General features: G+C 42.8%; 3 protein-coding genes across 31 annotated transcripts in view; 2 read left to right on the top strand and 1 right to left on the bottom strand.

The window, feature by feature from the left end:
• The first annotated feature begins 3,271 nt into the window (after nucleotides 1–3,271).
• On the top strand, nucleotides 3,272–11,077 carry smad3b (SMAD family member 3b). The gene is made up of 9 exons (XM_053886219.1): nucleotides 3,272–3,632; nucleotides 5,050–5,243; nucleotides 5,336–5,470; nucleotides 5,599–5,673; nucleotides 5,756–5,806; nucleotides 8,200–8,412; nucleotides 8,482–8,619; nucleotides 9,384–9,528; nucleotides 9,837–11,077. Exons 1-9 carry the CDS (start codon nucleotides 3,430–3,432, stop codon nucleotides 9,958–9,960), a joined length of 1,278 nt encoding a protein of 425 aa, XP_053742194.1. The 5' UTR covers nucleotides 3,272–3,429; the 3' UTR covers nucleotides 9,961–11,077.
• Nucleotides 11,078–11,734: 657 nt separating this feature from the next.
• Nucleotides 11,735–14,257, bottom strand: aagab (alpha and gamma adaptin binding protein). Of its 2 annotated transcripts, XM_053886414.1 has the most exons (11): nucleotides 14,077–14,254; nucleotides 13,793–13,986; nucleotides 13,474–13,664; nucleotides 13,304–13,400; nucleotides 13,093–13,182; nucleotides 12,951–13,034; nucleotides 12,709–12,788; nucleotides 12,556–12,637; nucleotides 12,376–12,477; nucleotides 12,222–12,271; nucleotides 11,735–12,091 (listed from the first exon to the last, which is right to left on the bottom strand). In XM_053886414.1, the coding sequence occupies exons 2-11, from the start codon at nucleotides 13,884–13,886 to the stop codon at nucleotides 12,014–12,016; spliced, it is 948 nt and encodes a 315-aa protein (XP_053742389.1). In that variant the 5' UTR covers nucleotides 13,887–13,986; nucleotides 14,077–14,254; the 3' UTR covers nucleotides 11,735–12,013. The 2 variants fall into 2 exon arrangements, with proteins under 2 accessions (XP_053742389.1, XP_053742390.1); XM_053886415.1 differs by lacking the exon at nucleotides 13,793–13,986 and having other exon boundaries at nucleotides 14,077–14,257.
• Nucleotides 13,694–16,346, top strand: part of skor1b (SKI family transcriptional corepressor 1b) — a 78,181-nt gene continuing 75,528 nt past the window's right edge. For 22 of the 28 annotated variants that reach the window (XM_053886410.1, XM_053886398.1, XM_053886395.1 and 19 more), the window contains exon 1: nucleotides 13,695–14,127. The gene's annotated coding sequence lies outside the window, so the exon portion shown is untranslated. Of the gene's footprint in view, nucleotides 14,128–16,346 lie in introns of all 28 variants that reach the window. The other 6 variants (XM_053886404.1, XM_053886403.1, XM_053886401.1 and 3 more) reach the window with 3 other exon arrangements.

Genomic DNA, 16,346 nt, shown 5'->3' with positions numbered 1-16,346 from the left:
TTGTGACAAATAATTGAAAGCTTAAGGAGATTTCATTGAAAAACTACAACGTTTCTTTGTTTACCAGTTTGGTAACCAAGTCATTGTCTTTCTTTATTTGTATTTTCCTTTCCCTCAAATGCATTTACTGAATACAGTTCCAGCAATGACTATTTATTTTTTGAAGTTGTGACTGAGTGTAAGATGCTGCAAAGTGGAAATTCAACTGTCAAAAGTTGTGAAAAAGCCAAGGTCCTCTTGCTATGAAGGAGGAAGTAAAAACCTCTAACTATGAGTGCGTGCAACAATAAGAAACATACATCAGAACTGTTACCGTGCCAAAGGGCTCCATCCCTTTGTCACATGCAGTGAGAAACTTAACGTTTTTCCCACCCTCCAGATTCCATGTGGTTTGGAGAACTGTTCTTAAAGGATCACATAAGGCATTCATTAGGTGACAGGAACGTATTTTCTTCATTAGAAGACGAAGCCAAACCACAAGCCGAGGCTTACGGAGCTGCCCAAAAATGGGGGCAAGGGGGAAGTTCTCATTGGCCCAGATTTGGAGTGGCCAGTGCGTGGGGAGAGATTGATGGCTGCAGGCCGCAGATAACAGCTTTCAGGGAGAGGGGAGATTAAGACGAGAGGATGGAGAGAACTCCACCCGGTGGAGGGCAGAGCAGCCACCTTGGCTTCTCCAGTACTGCAATTAGCCTCTGAGACTATTGTAGGCTCCAAAAAGTCTTCACATTTCAATCTCAAACACTGAGCGGGACACACAGGAGTGTTCAAATGGGCCACAGCCTCAGGTGCAACATATGGACACGCGAAGCAGATATGCAGTGGGAGTGCTGCTCCATCCTTGTCAGATCATTGTTGTGACATGGGTCCAGCTGATCATGCTCCTGCTGCTTGTTTCCCACGAAGTCCTTCAATGCTCCGCCACAATGCCATTGTTGTCCATCAGATTGTCTGCCGTCATAATGCATTCAGGCTGCCGCCGTGCCTTTTGTCCAAAACCATCCCCTCTGACCTTCTCCTGCCTGCTGCGGCCCATCTGCCCCCCTGTCTGACACCCACCATCACGAGTCGCTGACACAGACACACGCAAAATCTCTCCACACCAGCTGCCCGGCTCGTGTCCCCCCAGCCGCCGATCGCCCGCACATGCTCCCCAGATTACCAGGGAAGATGATGAAACGCAAAGCAGTTTCACTCTGCATGCACACATCCTGCTGCCTGCACTTTCTGCAGTTACATGACAACTGGGTTCCTGCCACGACAGGAGCGCACACAGCAATATGGCATTCTCTGAACATTTAACCAAATTAACAGCCGACCTTTCATGACATCACACTTCGCTTGCCAACACAGAGAGAATATTTAAGAAGCAGGAAGGAAGATGAGATATAAAAAGTCTGCCAACATTGAATGACGCTATAAATAGTCATGAAAAGGGGGGCGTGGTCCTGTGAATATTTATGGCAAAGGTTGTTTACAGGAGCCCGCACTTATCACTATAACACTATAAAACCAACAAGGCTCCAGAAGGCACAGTCACCTCTCAGGGATGCATCTGATGTGAAATCAAATCACTTTTCAGAAGTCCGATCAAAGGGATGGCAGGGAACAGACGTCTATTCATGGCTGGCAGTAAATGCAAAAGTTGGATTACTTTTCGGTGTTGACATGTCTCAGATGACACATTTTCCCCTCCCTCTGAAGTTTAGCATTTGTTGAGTGAATGTGTGAGACGGGGTTGAAAGTCAAGCTAGAAATCTCTGCATGTTGACAACGTGGTCAAAAAGAGGAACACGTGCTCAAATTGCAGAGAGCGGTTCCACTGGAATTTGTGAAGGGAGGACGGCCAAATACAGCATCTAAGCATGACTTTGGATATAAGGGACGATTCCTTTTGAGAGTAAATTGGAAACCAACGTGTGACAACAAGACACGCCTTCACTATATGAACACAACTGAGTAAATAAAACAGCACATCACACTACTCTCACGTCACAAGAATTCACCACAAAAATCTGTGTTTCGACTTGATCTGACGCTGTTATCGTGAATAAAGTGATACTTCAGATGCACTTATGAAACGTCAAAGTCAATTATATGCAAAGCTCTGTGACCTAAATAAAAAAATGTTAAGCATTAAGCATAAGAACTCTAATACCAAAAATACCATTTTAGTGTTCTTAGAAGTTAATCACAGCTATAACAGGAAGCCAGCACATGAAACAACAAAAAAATGTGCAGAGTCAAATAAGACCCAGATGAAATGTCGCTGCCTTTTTGTTATAATTATTTATATTAGTCTACAGTGTCTTCACTTGTCATCATGAAAAGCCTTTTCATGCTGGTACATTGTCAACAAACATAACTCATTCTTCCTCACAGGACGTCCACAAAACCACATGCTCATTCACACCCAAGACTTACATCCTGAATTATTTGTTTATGTTGATTCCCATTTGTCCGGGTCAGGATGCAGATTTAAGCAAAGCAAATTGACTTCCTGCTATGAAAATGTGATGTTTAATTGCATAATTATTGCATAACAGGAAGACTGAAGTGAATACTCTGTAGGCAGTAAGTATATTTTCTCAATGATTTACCCAGACATCGGGGACATCTGAAGATGTTATGTAAATAAAGAAGTTCTCCATTGTTCCAATTATTTGACAACCGTTTCAGTGTGTATAAGTGGTCACTCATTTAAATAAATAAATAAATAAGAAGTCGAGAGGAGAGTGCAGGTAGGGTGGAACAGATGAAGGGAACTGTCATATGTGATCCAAGGCAGACGAATTTCAAATGAGTACACTGAAAAGAGTATATCAGAGGGGCAAATCATGCAGTAAGTTTTGGAGGACACTAGGACTAGGAAGATTTATGGATGTGGTAAAGGAGGATGTGAAGAGGATGTGAAGGTGGAAAGAAACTGACTTGTTGTGGCAACCCTGATGGGAAAATGCAGAAAGCAAAAGAAGAATAAATAATAATTAAAAATGTGTTTCGGTTAAATTAAAAGATACAACTTTGACCTTTTAAAATGTGTTAATAGTCCCATCTGTTTTAAATGGTCAACAACCAAGGCAATAACTAATGTTATTGTGGTGTAACTTCTGTGGCGAGGTGAGTGAGACACAAAGGCTAAGCCTTGTAAAATGTACTATTGTGCTGGTGTAACAACCCTGATGGGGAGTGATGTGGTGAGATGGTGGGTGCAGGTGGATGAGAGGCCAGCTGACTGGGCAGGAGGAGGAGGAGGGAGGGGGCAGACAGACGGGCTGACAGGCAGACGGGCTTCACTTGCTGTGGCTGCACCCGACAAGTTCACCTCATTGGCGGACAGAGAGTGGACCGAATACGCGGAGCCTCAATACGTTTTGACCCGGGCATTGTTTTGAACTGGACGGCCGTGCTGTAAAGCATTTCTGGAAAATGTCTATATTACCTTTCACCCCTCCAATCGTGAAGAAGCTTCTTGGCTGGAAAAAAGGGGAGCAGAACGGACAGGAGGAGAAATGGTGCGAGAAGGCGGTGAAAAGTCTGGTGAAGAAGTTGAAGAAGAGTGGCCAGTTGGACGAGTTGGAGAAAGCCATCACTACTCAGAACGGCAGCACGAAATGCTTGACCATACCCAGGTGAGCTAACTCTGGAGCTAAGCTAAGCTAACAGCCTTCGGCAGCATCGAGGGGTTGCTACTTAGCATGCTAGCTTAGCGTAGCATGCCTTCATGTCAACAACCTGTAATTTGTGTCAAGGATCCTTCTATTTGTTTGTTTGTCCTCTTCGCTACAGTCACTAGAGTCGGCTGTTTGTAAAGCATATAAAAAATGTTTTCTATTGCGTTTGTCTCGATTGTATCTTAAATGATAAACGCTGCCTAAAATTACAAAAGTGCAGTGACATAAATTTGCCATTTAAACTAAGCATCTAAATGACGCTGGGATTTCTGGGCAAAGAGTGTTTACGGTCTATTACAAAGCAAATAAATTCTATTAGCGCTTTGAAAATCAGAGAGAAAAAGTAAACATTCATTCGTCTACTTTCGCTTGTCCCCTTCACTAGGGACCCTTTCCCTGTTAGCTGGGGTTCGAGGTGCGGGGCAGCCAGAATTTTAGATACATTGTCGTACACTTGCATAATGTTATACATTGTCTTGAACCGCAATACGTCATTTGTAATTGCTCAAACTGTGGTGTGAAAGGAACTAATCGTTGCATCCCTATTCTCGAGTGAACATCACGTTTTGTCATTTTGAAATGACATGAAATGATTGTGTTTGAGTTCAAACCTCCTTAGTGTTTTCTTGGAGTGCTCTACTTGAAGTCCAGAGTGGTGGCATAGATGCCAATTCAAGGGATTCTACAGTTTAGCGTTAGAAATTCAAGTCATTCTTCAATAAGTATCACATTCAAAAGGCCTTTATTTTGAAATTATGCAGATCAAACTTCCTGGTTGTCTTCCTGGGTTGCTCTACTTCAATTCAAGAGTAGTGGCGTAACAATCAGCATATTGGATTTCCTAAAACAATATGATGTATCACCGTGTCTTCTACTTTGAAATCAGCATCCTGTAGGCATTGCCGTAATACCTGCATTACATGAGCACCGTAGCCATCACGATTTGTGTTTTGGTGCAGGCTTGACTCAGGTTGGTGTCTACAGTTCAGATGTGTGGAGTACAGGAGTGCGTGAGTCACACAGGATGTTTAGACTGCAGCGTGAGCGCTGAGGAAAGTTGGAAGACTTATTTGTTTGCTGTTTTGCTTCTCCATCCGTCCGTCTGTAACTGTGTTAAAGTGAGTGCTGAAATATCATACTTTACATTTCCAACAATGCACACTACTAACATTAGATTTTTCACTTGCTTGAATAGTTTGTGTTGAGGGATAATTTGGTCAATATTATTACAGTTATTTGAGTAATTTCACACCTTGACGATCACATAAGATGTACAACTATTGAGCTCCATGCCCTCTCTTTGTTCCTGAGGGATTAATACCCAACAATAAGTCAGACAGGCAGAACTAAACATGTAATTGTTGTAACATTCCAGGTCACTAGATGGCAGACTCCAGGTCTCACACAGAAAAGGTCTCCCTCACGTGATCTACTGCCGCTTGTGGCGCTGGCCCGACCTGCAGTCACACCATGAGCTGAGAGCTGTAGACCACTGTGAGTTTGCCTTCCACACAAAGAAGGATGAAGTGTGCGTCAACCCCTATCACTACCAGAGGGTGGAGACTCCAAGTATGTCTATTTGGAAATATTACTGAACGGCATATCGTAGATAATAGCTGTAATAATGAGCCTCTGTCTCACACAAGTTTGTGTTTGTCCAGTTTTGCCGCCTGTCTTAGTTCCTCGCCACGCAGATATTCCAGCTGAGTTTCCTCCATTGGACGACTACAGTCCATCCATCCCAGAGAACACAAACTTCCCCTCTGGCATTGAGCCACAGAGCAATTATATACCTGGTGAGATATTTATTTACATTTATTATGAGCTTTCTTTAGGTCATGGTCGTTTATTTTCTCACTTGCTATACTGATTTCTTTATTTTTGCTGAAAACATTCCAATCCCTCAAGTGTGTCTGTGTTCCAGAAACTCCGCCACCAGGTTATTTAAGTGAAGATGGTGAGGCCAATGATCACCAGCTCAACCACAGCATGGACACAAGTGAGTCACACCATAGGAGCTCATACTGTTCTAATGATACCTTATCAGGACTGTGACCCCTGCTATTACTGATCCGTTTCAGGTTCGCCCAGCTTATCGCCCAATCCCGTTTCTTCAACAAACAATAATCTTGGTAAGCATATCTGCTGGGGACTGAGCTATTTTAGCTATATACCCTTTATTATGTGTTTCCCCGTGGCTTTCGAGCGTGAAACTTCGAAACCATACATAGAGGCCTCTCACTCACTTGAAGGTTTGTAGAAAGAAATGCTTGTGATATGAATAGTTCCAATGCATGCATCTGTCAACCTTTTAGAACATCACTGCCATGTTTGTCATTTTCAGTCACAAATTTAAAACGAAACCCTTTTCTCTGTTAAGTACCACCATTCCATCTTAAATCGATGCTCAGCTGGAAAGATGCAGTGAAGAGTGTCCAAGATCATCAGAGCTGAAAAAAAACAGTCAGAATATGCTTCTCAAACTTCACTGCTGCTTATGAAACGGATTGAATTATTGTTTGAAGGCTTCATCATGCAACGGAACTGTTGTTAAATGGCAATAATAATGAGATTTTCCAGTATGCGGTTACTCATATTACATCATAGTTTTATAAGTTGCATTTTTCTTTACACATGATTAGCAAAACTAATTGCATAAAAATTGTAAGAATAACTCTTATTGGCTCGACTGAATGAATTGTAAACTCTTCTAAGGCTTATTAATTTTGTCTTGGTTTTTAAAGATGTGCCTCTGCAGAGACATGTTTTTCAGTTCAATAGAATTCCAAATGCTTCACACTCATAATTGTGATCCATATTTACAGATAATACTTATCTTTATTTTGGAATAGGTTCGTTTCATCTGTGAATTGTTTGCTCATAATGTAGTTATATCCACCTTTCTTTACCCTCTTTTAAATTTCATTGACGATATTGAGACCTTAAAGTAGGCAGTGTACAGAGTGTATAACTGTGTATATTTGCGGCCACCTCAAAATAACTCGACACACACCCATTCATGTCTAAACTGTTGGCAACTAAAGTGAGTCAATATTTTCTGTTATTTTCCAGCACTGAATTTCAGAGTTCACCTGAGTTTCTCGGGTTGTTAGAGAAATCCTCTTTTACTCATCCAAGATGACACCATTGAGGTGTTGGATGCTTCCTCCGCCTTTCATTTGTCCCACAGATATTAATGTTTGGCCAGTCCATAACGTTGAACCTCAGTTCCTTATCTTGTTGCCGAAGGGATGGTCTTATGCTCTGAATACATTGGCACTGTACCTTCAATGAGCTGCAGCTCCCCAGGTTCAGCCAGTGGCAGTTTATTTTATTTTATTATTTATTTTTAAATCTTCGGGACTAGATATGACCAGTGCACGTGTGCTCACCTTTATGGCTCTATTAAGACTGAGTGGTGCTTGTCCTGTTGAACCACTTTGCTACCATGCTGTAACTCAGTTTCAGGCTGTTGTTATGTAGCCAAGGTCTTTATGTAGAGCAACGATTCTTTTCCTCTGAGAGTTATTTGCTGTGAGGTGCCATGTTGAACTTCCAGTGACCAGTATGGGAGCGTGTGAAGACGTAACACCACATTTAACATAACTCTTCCACATTCACACCAGAGACTTTGTCACGCTCGTGGTCACATGACACTAGGAAGCGACACAATTTGGACTTTTAAAGTTGTGTTGTACTCACATTTGTTGTGAGTGGTTTTGACATGAATGGCTGTGTATTGATTATTAATAATAATATTACGTATCATTTCTGGAGCAATTTTTGATCTCAGCATTTTGGATCCTACTTCCATGAATTCTATTCATTTCTTAGAAAACCGTTGGAGTGTTTGAAACTGTTTGTGATGGAAATTAAATAAGTTAATGTGGTTAAGCAGAGACTGTGGTTTAAACCTCCTATAAAAGGTTTTACAAACTGGTGCTCTAAAGTTGATGTGGAAAAACTCATCTGGAGTTAGTGGGGGAGTGTAGATCAGGAAGGTGACCACTGAACAAGAAGGCGGGAGCGTGATCGTTTGGGCATGCACAGAGCCGTGATGAGGGTTATATTAGGAAAAGAATGCTGATGATGAAACTGCCTAGCAAGAGGAGAGAAAGGCCAACGAGGACAGTTTCATTGGCTTGACATTGGAAATTTTCCAGGTTTTTGCAGCTCTGTTCAGGCTCAGCAGGAAGCTGATGTGAGTGTGTGAGTTTGATGTCTGGGAGGTGGAGCTGCGCTCCGGACAGGTACAACACAGTCTTTGTCTGAGGGCCGTCCCCATCTGGGACAAGACTTGACTTAATCTAATAAAACTAATTTCCGTTGCCGGTTCATATTATTTCTTAGCCCATTAAGAGCTCATTGGATGATTGAAAACATGGACGTAATGTCATAAGGGCAATGGGGAGAGTCATGGGAAAGAAATTTAGATTCACTTTTTTAAATCTCTTAGAATAGGATCCTGCCTTGGTCGTTTTCTAAAGCATATGTTGATCTGACCTTCATGTCTTCATTGACTCAGACTTGCAGCCTGTGACGTATTGTGAATCGGCCTTCTGGTGCTCCATCTCTTACTACGAGTTGAACCAGCGAGTAGGGGAGACCTTCCACGCTTCACAGCCGTCCCTCACTGTAGACGGCTTCACAGATCCCTCCAACTCTGAACGTTTCTGCCTTGGGTTGTTGTCCAACGTCAACCGCAACTCAACGGTGGAGATCGCTCGCAGGCACATAGGTACACGCACCTCTACAGAGAATATCTGCACCTTTACATCTGATTTACCACAATCTTTGTTTGTTTCAGGGCGGGGCGTGAGGTTGTACTACATTGGTGGGGAGGTGTTCGCAGAGTGTCTCAGTGACAGCGCCATCTTCGTCCAGAGCCCTAATTGTAACCAGCGGTACGGCTGGCATCCGGCCACCGTCTGCAAAATTCCTCCAGGTCAGTTCCAATCTCAAGATGCAAAGATCTGTTGAAATTTATGGAAATGTGGGTGGGGACCACAGCTTTGTTAAGGGTCACAAGGTTTTAGCATGTTACATCAGTTATTGTATAGATTAGTCAGGGACAGGACGATGGATGGATGGAAGGATGGATGGATGGAAATCATGGCTGGCAAGTGCACTTGAAATTCCTTGAAAGTTCTGGAAAATGTGATTATTTTTCACTGATGAGTATTAGCTTCCCGACTGAACGGTTTGCTGTGTTTTCACGTCGAAACACTGCCGTTAAAACTAGCATTAGCTGGACGTATAAATTAGAGCCTATAAAGGGATCCCCATGTAGCCTCTTGCAAACACTGTTGGATGAATACTGCTGGAAAGATGCTCGATTTTGAAAAGGTTCACACCTTGATGGATGCATAGATGGATGAAAGAATGGGCTAACACGAACAAATGGGGATAGGTATGGATGAATGTGTGTATATATATATTTGATAGACGGTTGTGTCAACAAGGACGGTTGAGTGCATGAACATTGTCTATGATGGATGGATGATGATATGATGGACAGTGAATAAAATATTCAATCATGAAAATCTGGTTGGTTTGTGCATAAAGTCGTGGTGATCCTGTTTACTGAAAGGTGTTTATGTCCAGTGATGTAACTCCCAGTCACGATCACATGAAGTGCTGAGTCGTGATGAAGAAGTTGACTCATCTCTGCTGGCATCAGACGTGTAATCAGCTCCTTTTCTTCTTCAGGCTGCAACCTGAAGATCTTCAACAACCAGGAGTTTGCTGCTCTCCTGGCCCAGTCCGTCAACCAGGGCTTCGAGGCCGTCTACCAACTCACCCGCATGTGCACCATCCGCATGAGCTTTGTCAAAGGCTGGGGAGCTGAGTACAGGTGCACTGAAGTGGAGTGTTGTCTTCGTCTTGCAGTATGCCTGCAGTGTTAGATTAGGACTATAACTGTGTCGTGTTCCTTATTCCATTGTATGAGATGTGTTATCAGGAGTATCGATTTGGTTGCTGGACCTGAGTTATGGGACTTGTGTGATGCTACACAATATATATGTGGGGTGTTGGCACCAAAACCTTCAGAACGACATTGTGCTTTACACTTTTTAGATTTCTTGAATCATTTATTCTCAACAGATCGTGTTGTGACTCACTCGATCTGCCTCCTAAACTCGCCTTCTTGTCTCCGTGTAGGCGACAGACAGTGACCAGCACCCCCTGCTGGATAGAGCTGCACCTGAACGGCCCTCTGCAGTGGCTCGACAAGGTCCTCACACAGATGGGATCTCCCAGCATCCACTGCTCCAGCGTGTCCTAAACTTTGCTCCTTAGACGCAGCAAGACTCGTGCAGGGGGCGGAAAGCAAGTGGTCACGTCAGTTTTTAAGTCACAGATCCTTTATCCATCAGATGGATATTTAACTCATCAACATTGTGCTTTCGTGGACATCTAGGTTTTTCTATGTATGAGACCATGAGTCGCCATTTTTCCAGTTGATGACATGATCTACTCACAAGTTGTAGTGGAGTGAAATATGACTTTTCCTTAGTCATTCTGAGATTGTTTCAATTTGATGCCTCCAGATGCTTACGATTCTATGAATTATTGAAATCTGAGTTTCAGTGGCACAGTGTTGCACTTCATCCTCACTGAATCAGAAGCTTGATCAGCTTATCTTCGAAATATGAGAATATTTAATATTCAAGGACGTTGTATGTCATTTGTCTTGTTGGTAATGTCAAGTATTTGATTATTTAATTGGTATTTTAGCTATTTTGACGAAGAAAAATAGCAACATGTCTTGAAAGGAACCCAAATATGAAACTATTTTGCTCAGTGATAGACATTTTCTAATTTATTTTTGCATACTGTCTTGCATGGGGTTATATTTTTATTATTGCCTCGACATGATTGGAGAGAAATATTTATAGCTTGTGAATACTTGTGGTCATGTGATGCTTGAATCGGCGGTCTTGAGCGACCTCTGGCATGATTAATAACCGAACAGCAGTGTGCTCTGGCTGAGGTCAGCAGGTTTGAGTTGAGCACGGAGCGATTCAACACGCTTGTTAGAGTTCACAGTAAAACTAAAATCTAGATAAACATTGGGTATCGTGCCTGCAGGTTAGTGTGAACACTAAGACAATAGTTCTGTCTTCTGATCCGTGGACTTTATAGTAGCTGGAGATGTCTGTCCTCTGTCTGTCCTCGTCTATGCTAATGACCTTGCACTTACAGAAGTCTGACTTGACGTCTATTTTAAACAGTCGCTCAGTGCCAAACTGGAATACTGTGTACAGCCATGTGACAGGTATTTGGTGAGGTGGTCCATCAGCTGGTAGTAGTTTGCTCAACCAGGACTGGCGGACTAATGTTGGTGTTCCACAATATAATCCAAAGGTTTTGTTTCTGTAAAGAGATAATAAAATCCAAATAAGTCAATCCTGCTCCATTTGATTTTTTTTTTTTTTTCATGCTTCAACCATCTGACTTTGATAACAAGAAGAGATTGTAGATTCAGTCGATTTTCAATGTCACAGAGGGTCATCAGGGTGGTAGAAGTGAGATTGCCGGCAGCCGTGCAGGCACGAATGCCAAGAGACTTTCATAGCTGACATGGCTCTGCTGCATTGCAAGGAAGTCTGGGACCCAGCCAAACGAGTGGCAGGCTGCGTGTGGGCTCGTTCCTTCAGAGCACTGGCAGAGTGGAGGTGCCGGAGACGAGTATGTGACTAGCTACCCATAAACATAGGGGGAAAAAGTACTGACTCTGCAGTTGTCTACTTACCACTAAGGCATGAAGGGTTGATGAGATTTTCTGAAAAGGTGTCCTCATTTTCAGAGCTCAGTAGGTGGCGCTCTTGGTTAAAAACTGATGTGAGGTTTCTTTGCATATACCTCAAAAGGCAAATATTATACAGCAGACAGTGCCATCTAGTGGCTTGTGAAAATTAGCAATGTTTCATGAAACATTTAAGTTTATTGAGATGGAATAATATGTAAATATCCCTTCACTCAGGTTTGCAAACATCAACATTGATATATAAACGGTGCGCAATTTCAAGGAAAACAAAACCACAAATGTGAGGGGATGAAGGTCTTTATGCTGATTCAACAAAACAAAGGCGTGACATGACCATAGTTACTGACAGCTCATGATTGTGTATGGTCTAAAGCTTAAGACTTAAGAGATCCTCTCCTGGTCTTGACTCCCTCCCCTCAGCTTCTCACATCAATAGTTTGATATTTATTTCAATGAATTAAAAGTCTCTGAGCGTGGCAGTGCCTGGGACACTGGTGAGGAGTCAGCTTGAGAGAGTCATGGGGCAGGGCAGACATTTAGTAGGACATGGAATGTGTGGCAGTTTATTCTAGCTTTCTTCTCCCGATGATAAACCATCGATCTCGTCATTGTCTCCGCCGATGGCCATCCAGAAGGCTTTTGCTACCTGCAACAGTAGACCATGTTGGTCCATAGATATTTCACTATTACATGAAAGCAAATGTGAAAAAGCACACTTTTTTTTCAATGGATTTTGAGTTGGATGCAGCGTAACAATGCAGATACACGTCTCCCACCTTTTCTGCGTGAGCTTTTCTCTGCTCGTGAGGTAATGAAGAAGCTTTGTCTGCAAGTGGGCAACACAGAATGTCAACATCCCATCAGTAACACTTCTCAATCCCAATCCAAAGACATTCCACACTTAAGCATGCTCTAATTCATGATAAATACCTTTCATTTCTTTCAGTTTCGTGAAGAGGCGTTCAAAGTTATCGTCTGCATCTCCAGATGTGAGATTTGCCAGTTCCTGGATGTCGAGGTCTGTCATTGCATCTGAGAGGGGGAGAAACAAAGAACAGGGATACATTTAATAGAACAACAAGTAGATGCTTCACTTTGATGAAAACCCACCCACGATGGTGTCCTCCTCTTTCCTCTCTGGTTGGTTGGGCTCTTCATTTACAATTGCGCCCTCTACTGGGGTGTCCGGGGACTAGCAGTGAAAGTGATAAACTGATGTGAAGAAATGAAACACTGCATGGTTAACAGCACTAGATTACTGACTTGGGGATCAGGACAGCTGCGTGGATTGTTGTGTCTCGCTGCCACCAAGCTGCTCATGAGACCAAACCCCTGATTGTGTCCTGGAGGAGAAAGAAAACATTTCAGGCCAAAATAGATTTAATTTCATTGAACTATATCTGCATTGCAATGACTTTGGCAGCGCTCACTGTTGCATATTCATTTTGTCAATGTCATTTGAGGGTAAGTGATAACTGAAACGTTATTGGTGGGAGTTAGCTGACCATCTTTCATCTCCACGCTGGACCACACGTTGGCATTCAGAGCTTGGATGATTCTTTTTACTCCAGTGGACTCTGGGAAGTCATCTGTAACAAAGCAACACACAGTGAGTAGCTGGCCACAACAAGCAAAGCAAGTCCTCACCTTCTTCATCGGGTACCTCCTGAGGATTCAGTTCTACCAACTCAAAACTGTGGGCTAGACACCACTGCTGCGCCTCATGTCTGGAGATGCCTGAAACGCGAAAAGATTTGTGATGAATTGATTTATTTTGACAGGTTCTTTGTGAAGGTGAGGTGCATCAGTTCCAGTATTTGACACTCATTCATTAACAAGAACAACTTGAGAGGCTCACCTGTGTCACAAACCCTGTCACAGACCAGGATGAGCACCTCAGGAGCTATATCCTCCACCACTGGTATCCAGGGCTGCAGCCTTTCCAGTCCATCTTTCTGTCAGCACAATACACAGGTGTCACCAACAAACTCAGTGTTTACACAGCGTATATTTAAGGACGTCTCGTACCCGTGCACTGTCGAAATAAGCCACGAATGCCTGCATAGTCTGAGCAACCTCTGAGGTCATTTGAAAAGTGCTCGGCACCACACACAGCCTGACATCTGCTGTGTAGTATTTGTTGTTAATAGTCCATGGATAGCAGCGCACAGTGTCTTCCCCCTTAACTGACTCCGGTAACGTCTGTGTGCCGAGAATCTCTGGGTGGAAACAAAGGAAATATAAGCTAGTCAATACACAACACAGTCAAACGATGAACTTGTGGTCGCATCTGGTTACCTGCCATGCTAACGTTAGCAACTTGCCACTTTAAACAAATGTCACTTACGTTTGACTATCTCTTCTTCTTCAAAGCCAGAGTCACTGCTGGTGACCAGCACACACGGAACAAGAGCGGCTGTACTTTCCTCGGTGTCTGACATGTTTACTGTCTTGTTGGCGTTAGCTTCAGTAGCTGTTAGCCTGGCGTGACGTCACTGACCCTTCAACTTTGACGTCTTCCGGTTTTTCCAATTAAGAGTGCTATTAAACCGAATTAAACGTTAAAGGAAATGACTTGAAAGACGCTAAAGGAAAGAATATCCTGAATGAAAATAGCAGTTTTTATCTCACCCATGTGCTGTTTAAGCGAACGAAGAGGACCTCGGAGCGAATTCCATGCAGGTACTGTTCATGTTCAGTTGTATATATAAAGTTGGTTGTAAAATAATAACAATAATAGTCAGCTAAAAGTCAAAGCACACTTTTAACAGCACAGCTTTTCAAAGCTATGCTCAATAGCTTTGCGCTTAACATTGTCATTGCTTTGTTTTGTAATGATTACGTCATAGAGTTGTTGTCATGAACAAAATTAGAGCAGTTAAATGTCCTAATATTTCCATTACGTCCATCATATTTCAACAGTGACATGTTTTCCCCCGCTCTGACCGAAAGGATTATGTGTAAGAGAAATGTCCCAAATAACCCAAACACAAAGCAACAAAGAAAGGTCGCCATTCCTGACATGGTGTTTTTCCATCACTGCCCTCTTCGGTGTTCATGGATTAATTACCACCAGGTGTCAAACTATGACCTTTTAGTGAAAGTATCTTCATTTTATTGTGACGGCTCTAAAGATGAGGCCGCAGCGTTTCTCTACATTAGTATTGAAAAATGAACTGCTAATATTTAGAGTCAACTCCTCATCCTTGTTGTTTCATACCAGGAGATATTGATTCTTCCCGTGTTGATATTAAGTGTAACATACAGCCCACGCTTCAGGAAAGACTTGATGAAGATACATTACCGGACTTTGCTTTTACACCGAAGATAAATGATCTATTCTGGCTTCTCTTTTCCTGATACTTACTCCCTTCATTGTTAAAATGGCAGCACGGAGAGTGATGGCCCGGGTCCTCATTGATACACTTCAGCATAAAGGTCACCGGGCCTTGCGATGACAGCGGGCACTTGTCACAGCTAATATTTGCAAAGGTCGCCATTAGTTTTAGATATAGTTTACACACTTTGAGTGGCAGTGTGGCGTCCGGGATGATGTGGAGCGGGTGCCAAGACTGTCACCGTGATGTAGGAGAGCTGGAAGTGTTGGCTGCAGGAAGCGGAAAGCAGCAGATTGCGGCACATCAGCATTCTTGTAAAGAAACAGGCACCTGATTGCGCTGCTATGGGCTACTGGTTTACAGCTGTCTCTGGACAGAAGTGCTACCTGCTCCAGCATGCCAATAAGACAGCCGTAGCTTCCCCAACTGCTAGCCACTGGCGCTCTGCCTGCTGGAACTCTGGCCAGCTCTTCTCCCAGCGTTTGCAATTTTACTAAAGGTGCCACCTCTTTCCAGCCCCCCTGCCAAACAGCTGCGTGCCCTTGAGCGGAGCTTCTCTCCGCACCTGGCTACTACCTGTGGTTTGTCACGGTGCTCACTGGTCTGAGGCGAATGAAGGCGAGGATGGCGGCTGACAAGTCCTGAGAAGCAACTTTCTTGGATGACTAATGACTTGTTTAAATTTAGCCACAAATTACTATGGTGATTGTCCGAATAAATCATGTTCACCTTCAATCAATCAGCTGGATGTGTTGCTGCGTGACGTTAGAAAACGCAGCTGGAGTTTCTAATTTGATCACAGATACTTTAGAAGTTCAGCAAGTTTTTCACACTCTATGCTTTATAACAAAGAACTTCCAGTGGCCATTTGTGTGTGGCTTTGTTTAGTTTATGGGGATTATATTTAAAGCTGTAACATATCTCATGTGCACTCTGCCTCTGCATCTCTGTCCATCTCCATCTTGTATTTTATTTTATTTTATTGTATATCAGCACTTTATTTCAAAGCACTTTCCTAGCTGGTGGACCCCCACTGACCATGCCAATAAATTCTATTCTGATTCTGAATATATATTCCTATAGCTAATGTGTAAAGCATCATGAGTTGCATCATAATGTATGAAAGACATGTACCTGTAGAGTTTACTTAAAGTCCAGACTTAAACAAACGTAAGCTTTCATTTGTGTTCTTCAAATCTAAACAGGAAGTGACAGTTGTTGCCACTTAGACACTCGCTGAGATCATCTTTTCTTTTCTGTTGAAGATACATGTTTTGAATGAAGGCATCTTTCTGGGAAAATGACACTGGTGTGCAAGCTCAGTCTCATTAGAATATATTTGTATTTAGTTAATGTAGTTACAGTCCTGTTTTGGTGAGCTTGTCAGGTACTGGTGTTGTGCCACCGGGACCCAAACATCCTTCTGTGTTGCTGTATCTTATGCAACACTGAGGTGTACTAGTGTAGCAGCTGCTCTTTTCAGTGTGTAGCTTAAAATAGTCTGCTGTTCATAGAGTACTTCGAATGTCACTGTAATATAATAATATTCAGGAGACATTTGTT

This window comes from Synchiropus splendidus, chromosome 14 (genome assembly GCF_027744825.2).
Source record: "Synchiropus splendidus isolate RoL2022-P1 chromosome 14, RoL_Sspl_1.0, whole genome shotgun sequence".
Taxonomy (NCBI): Eukaryota; Metazoa; Chordata; class Actinopteri; order Syngnathiformes; family Callionymidae; genus Synchiropus; species Synchiropus splendidus.
Note: the sequence above shows the minus strand (reverse complement) of the source record. Positions and strands in the feature narration are given on the sequence as shown.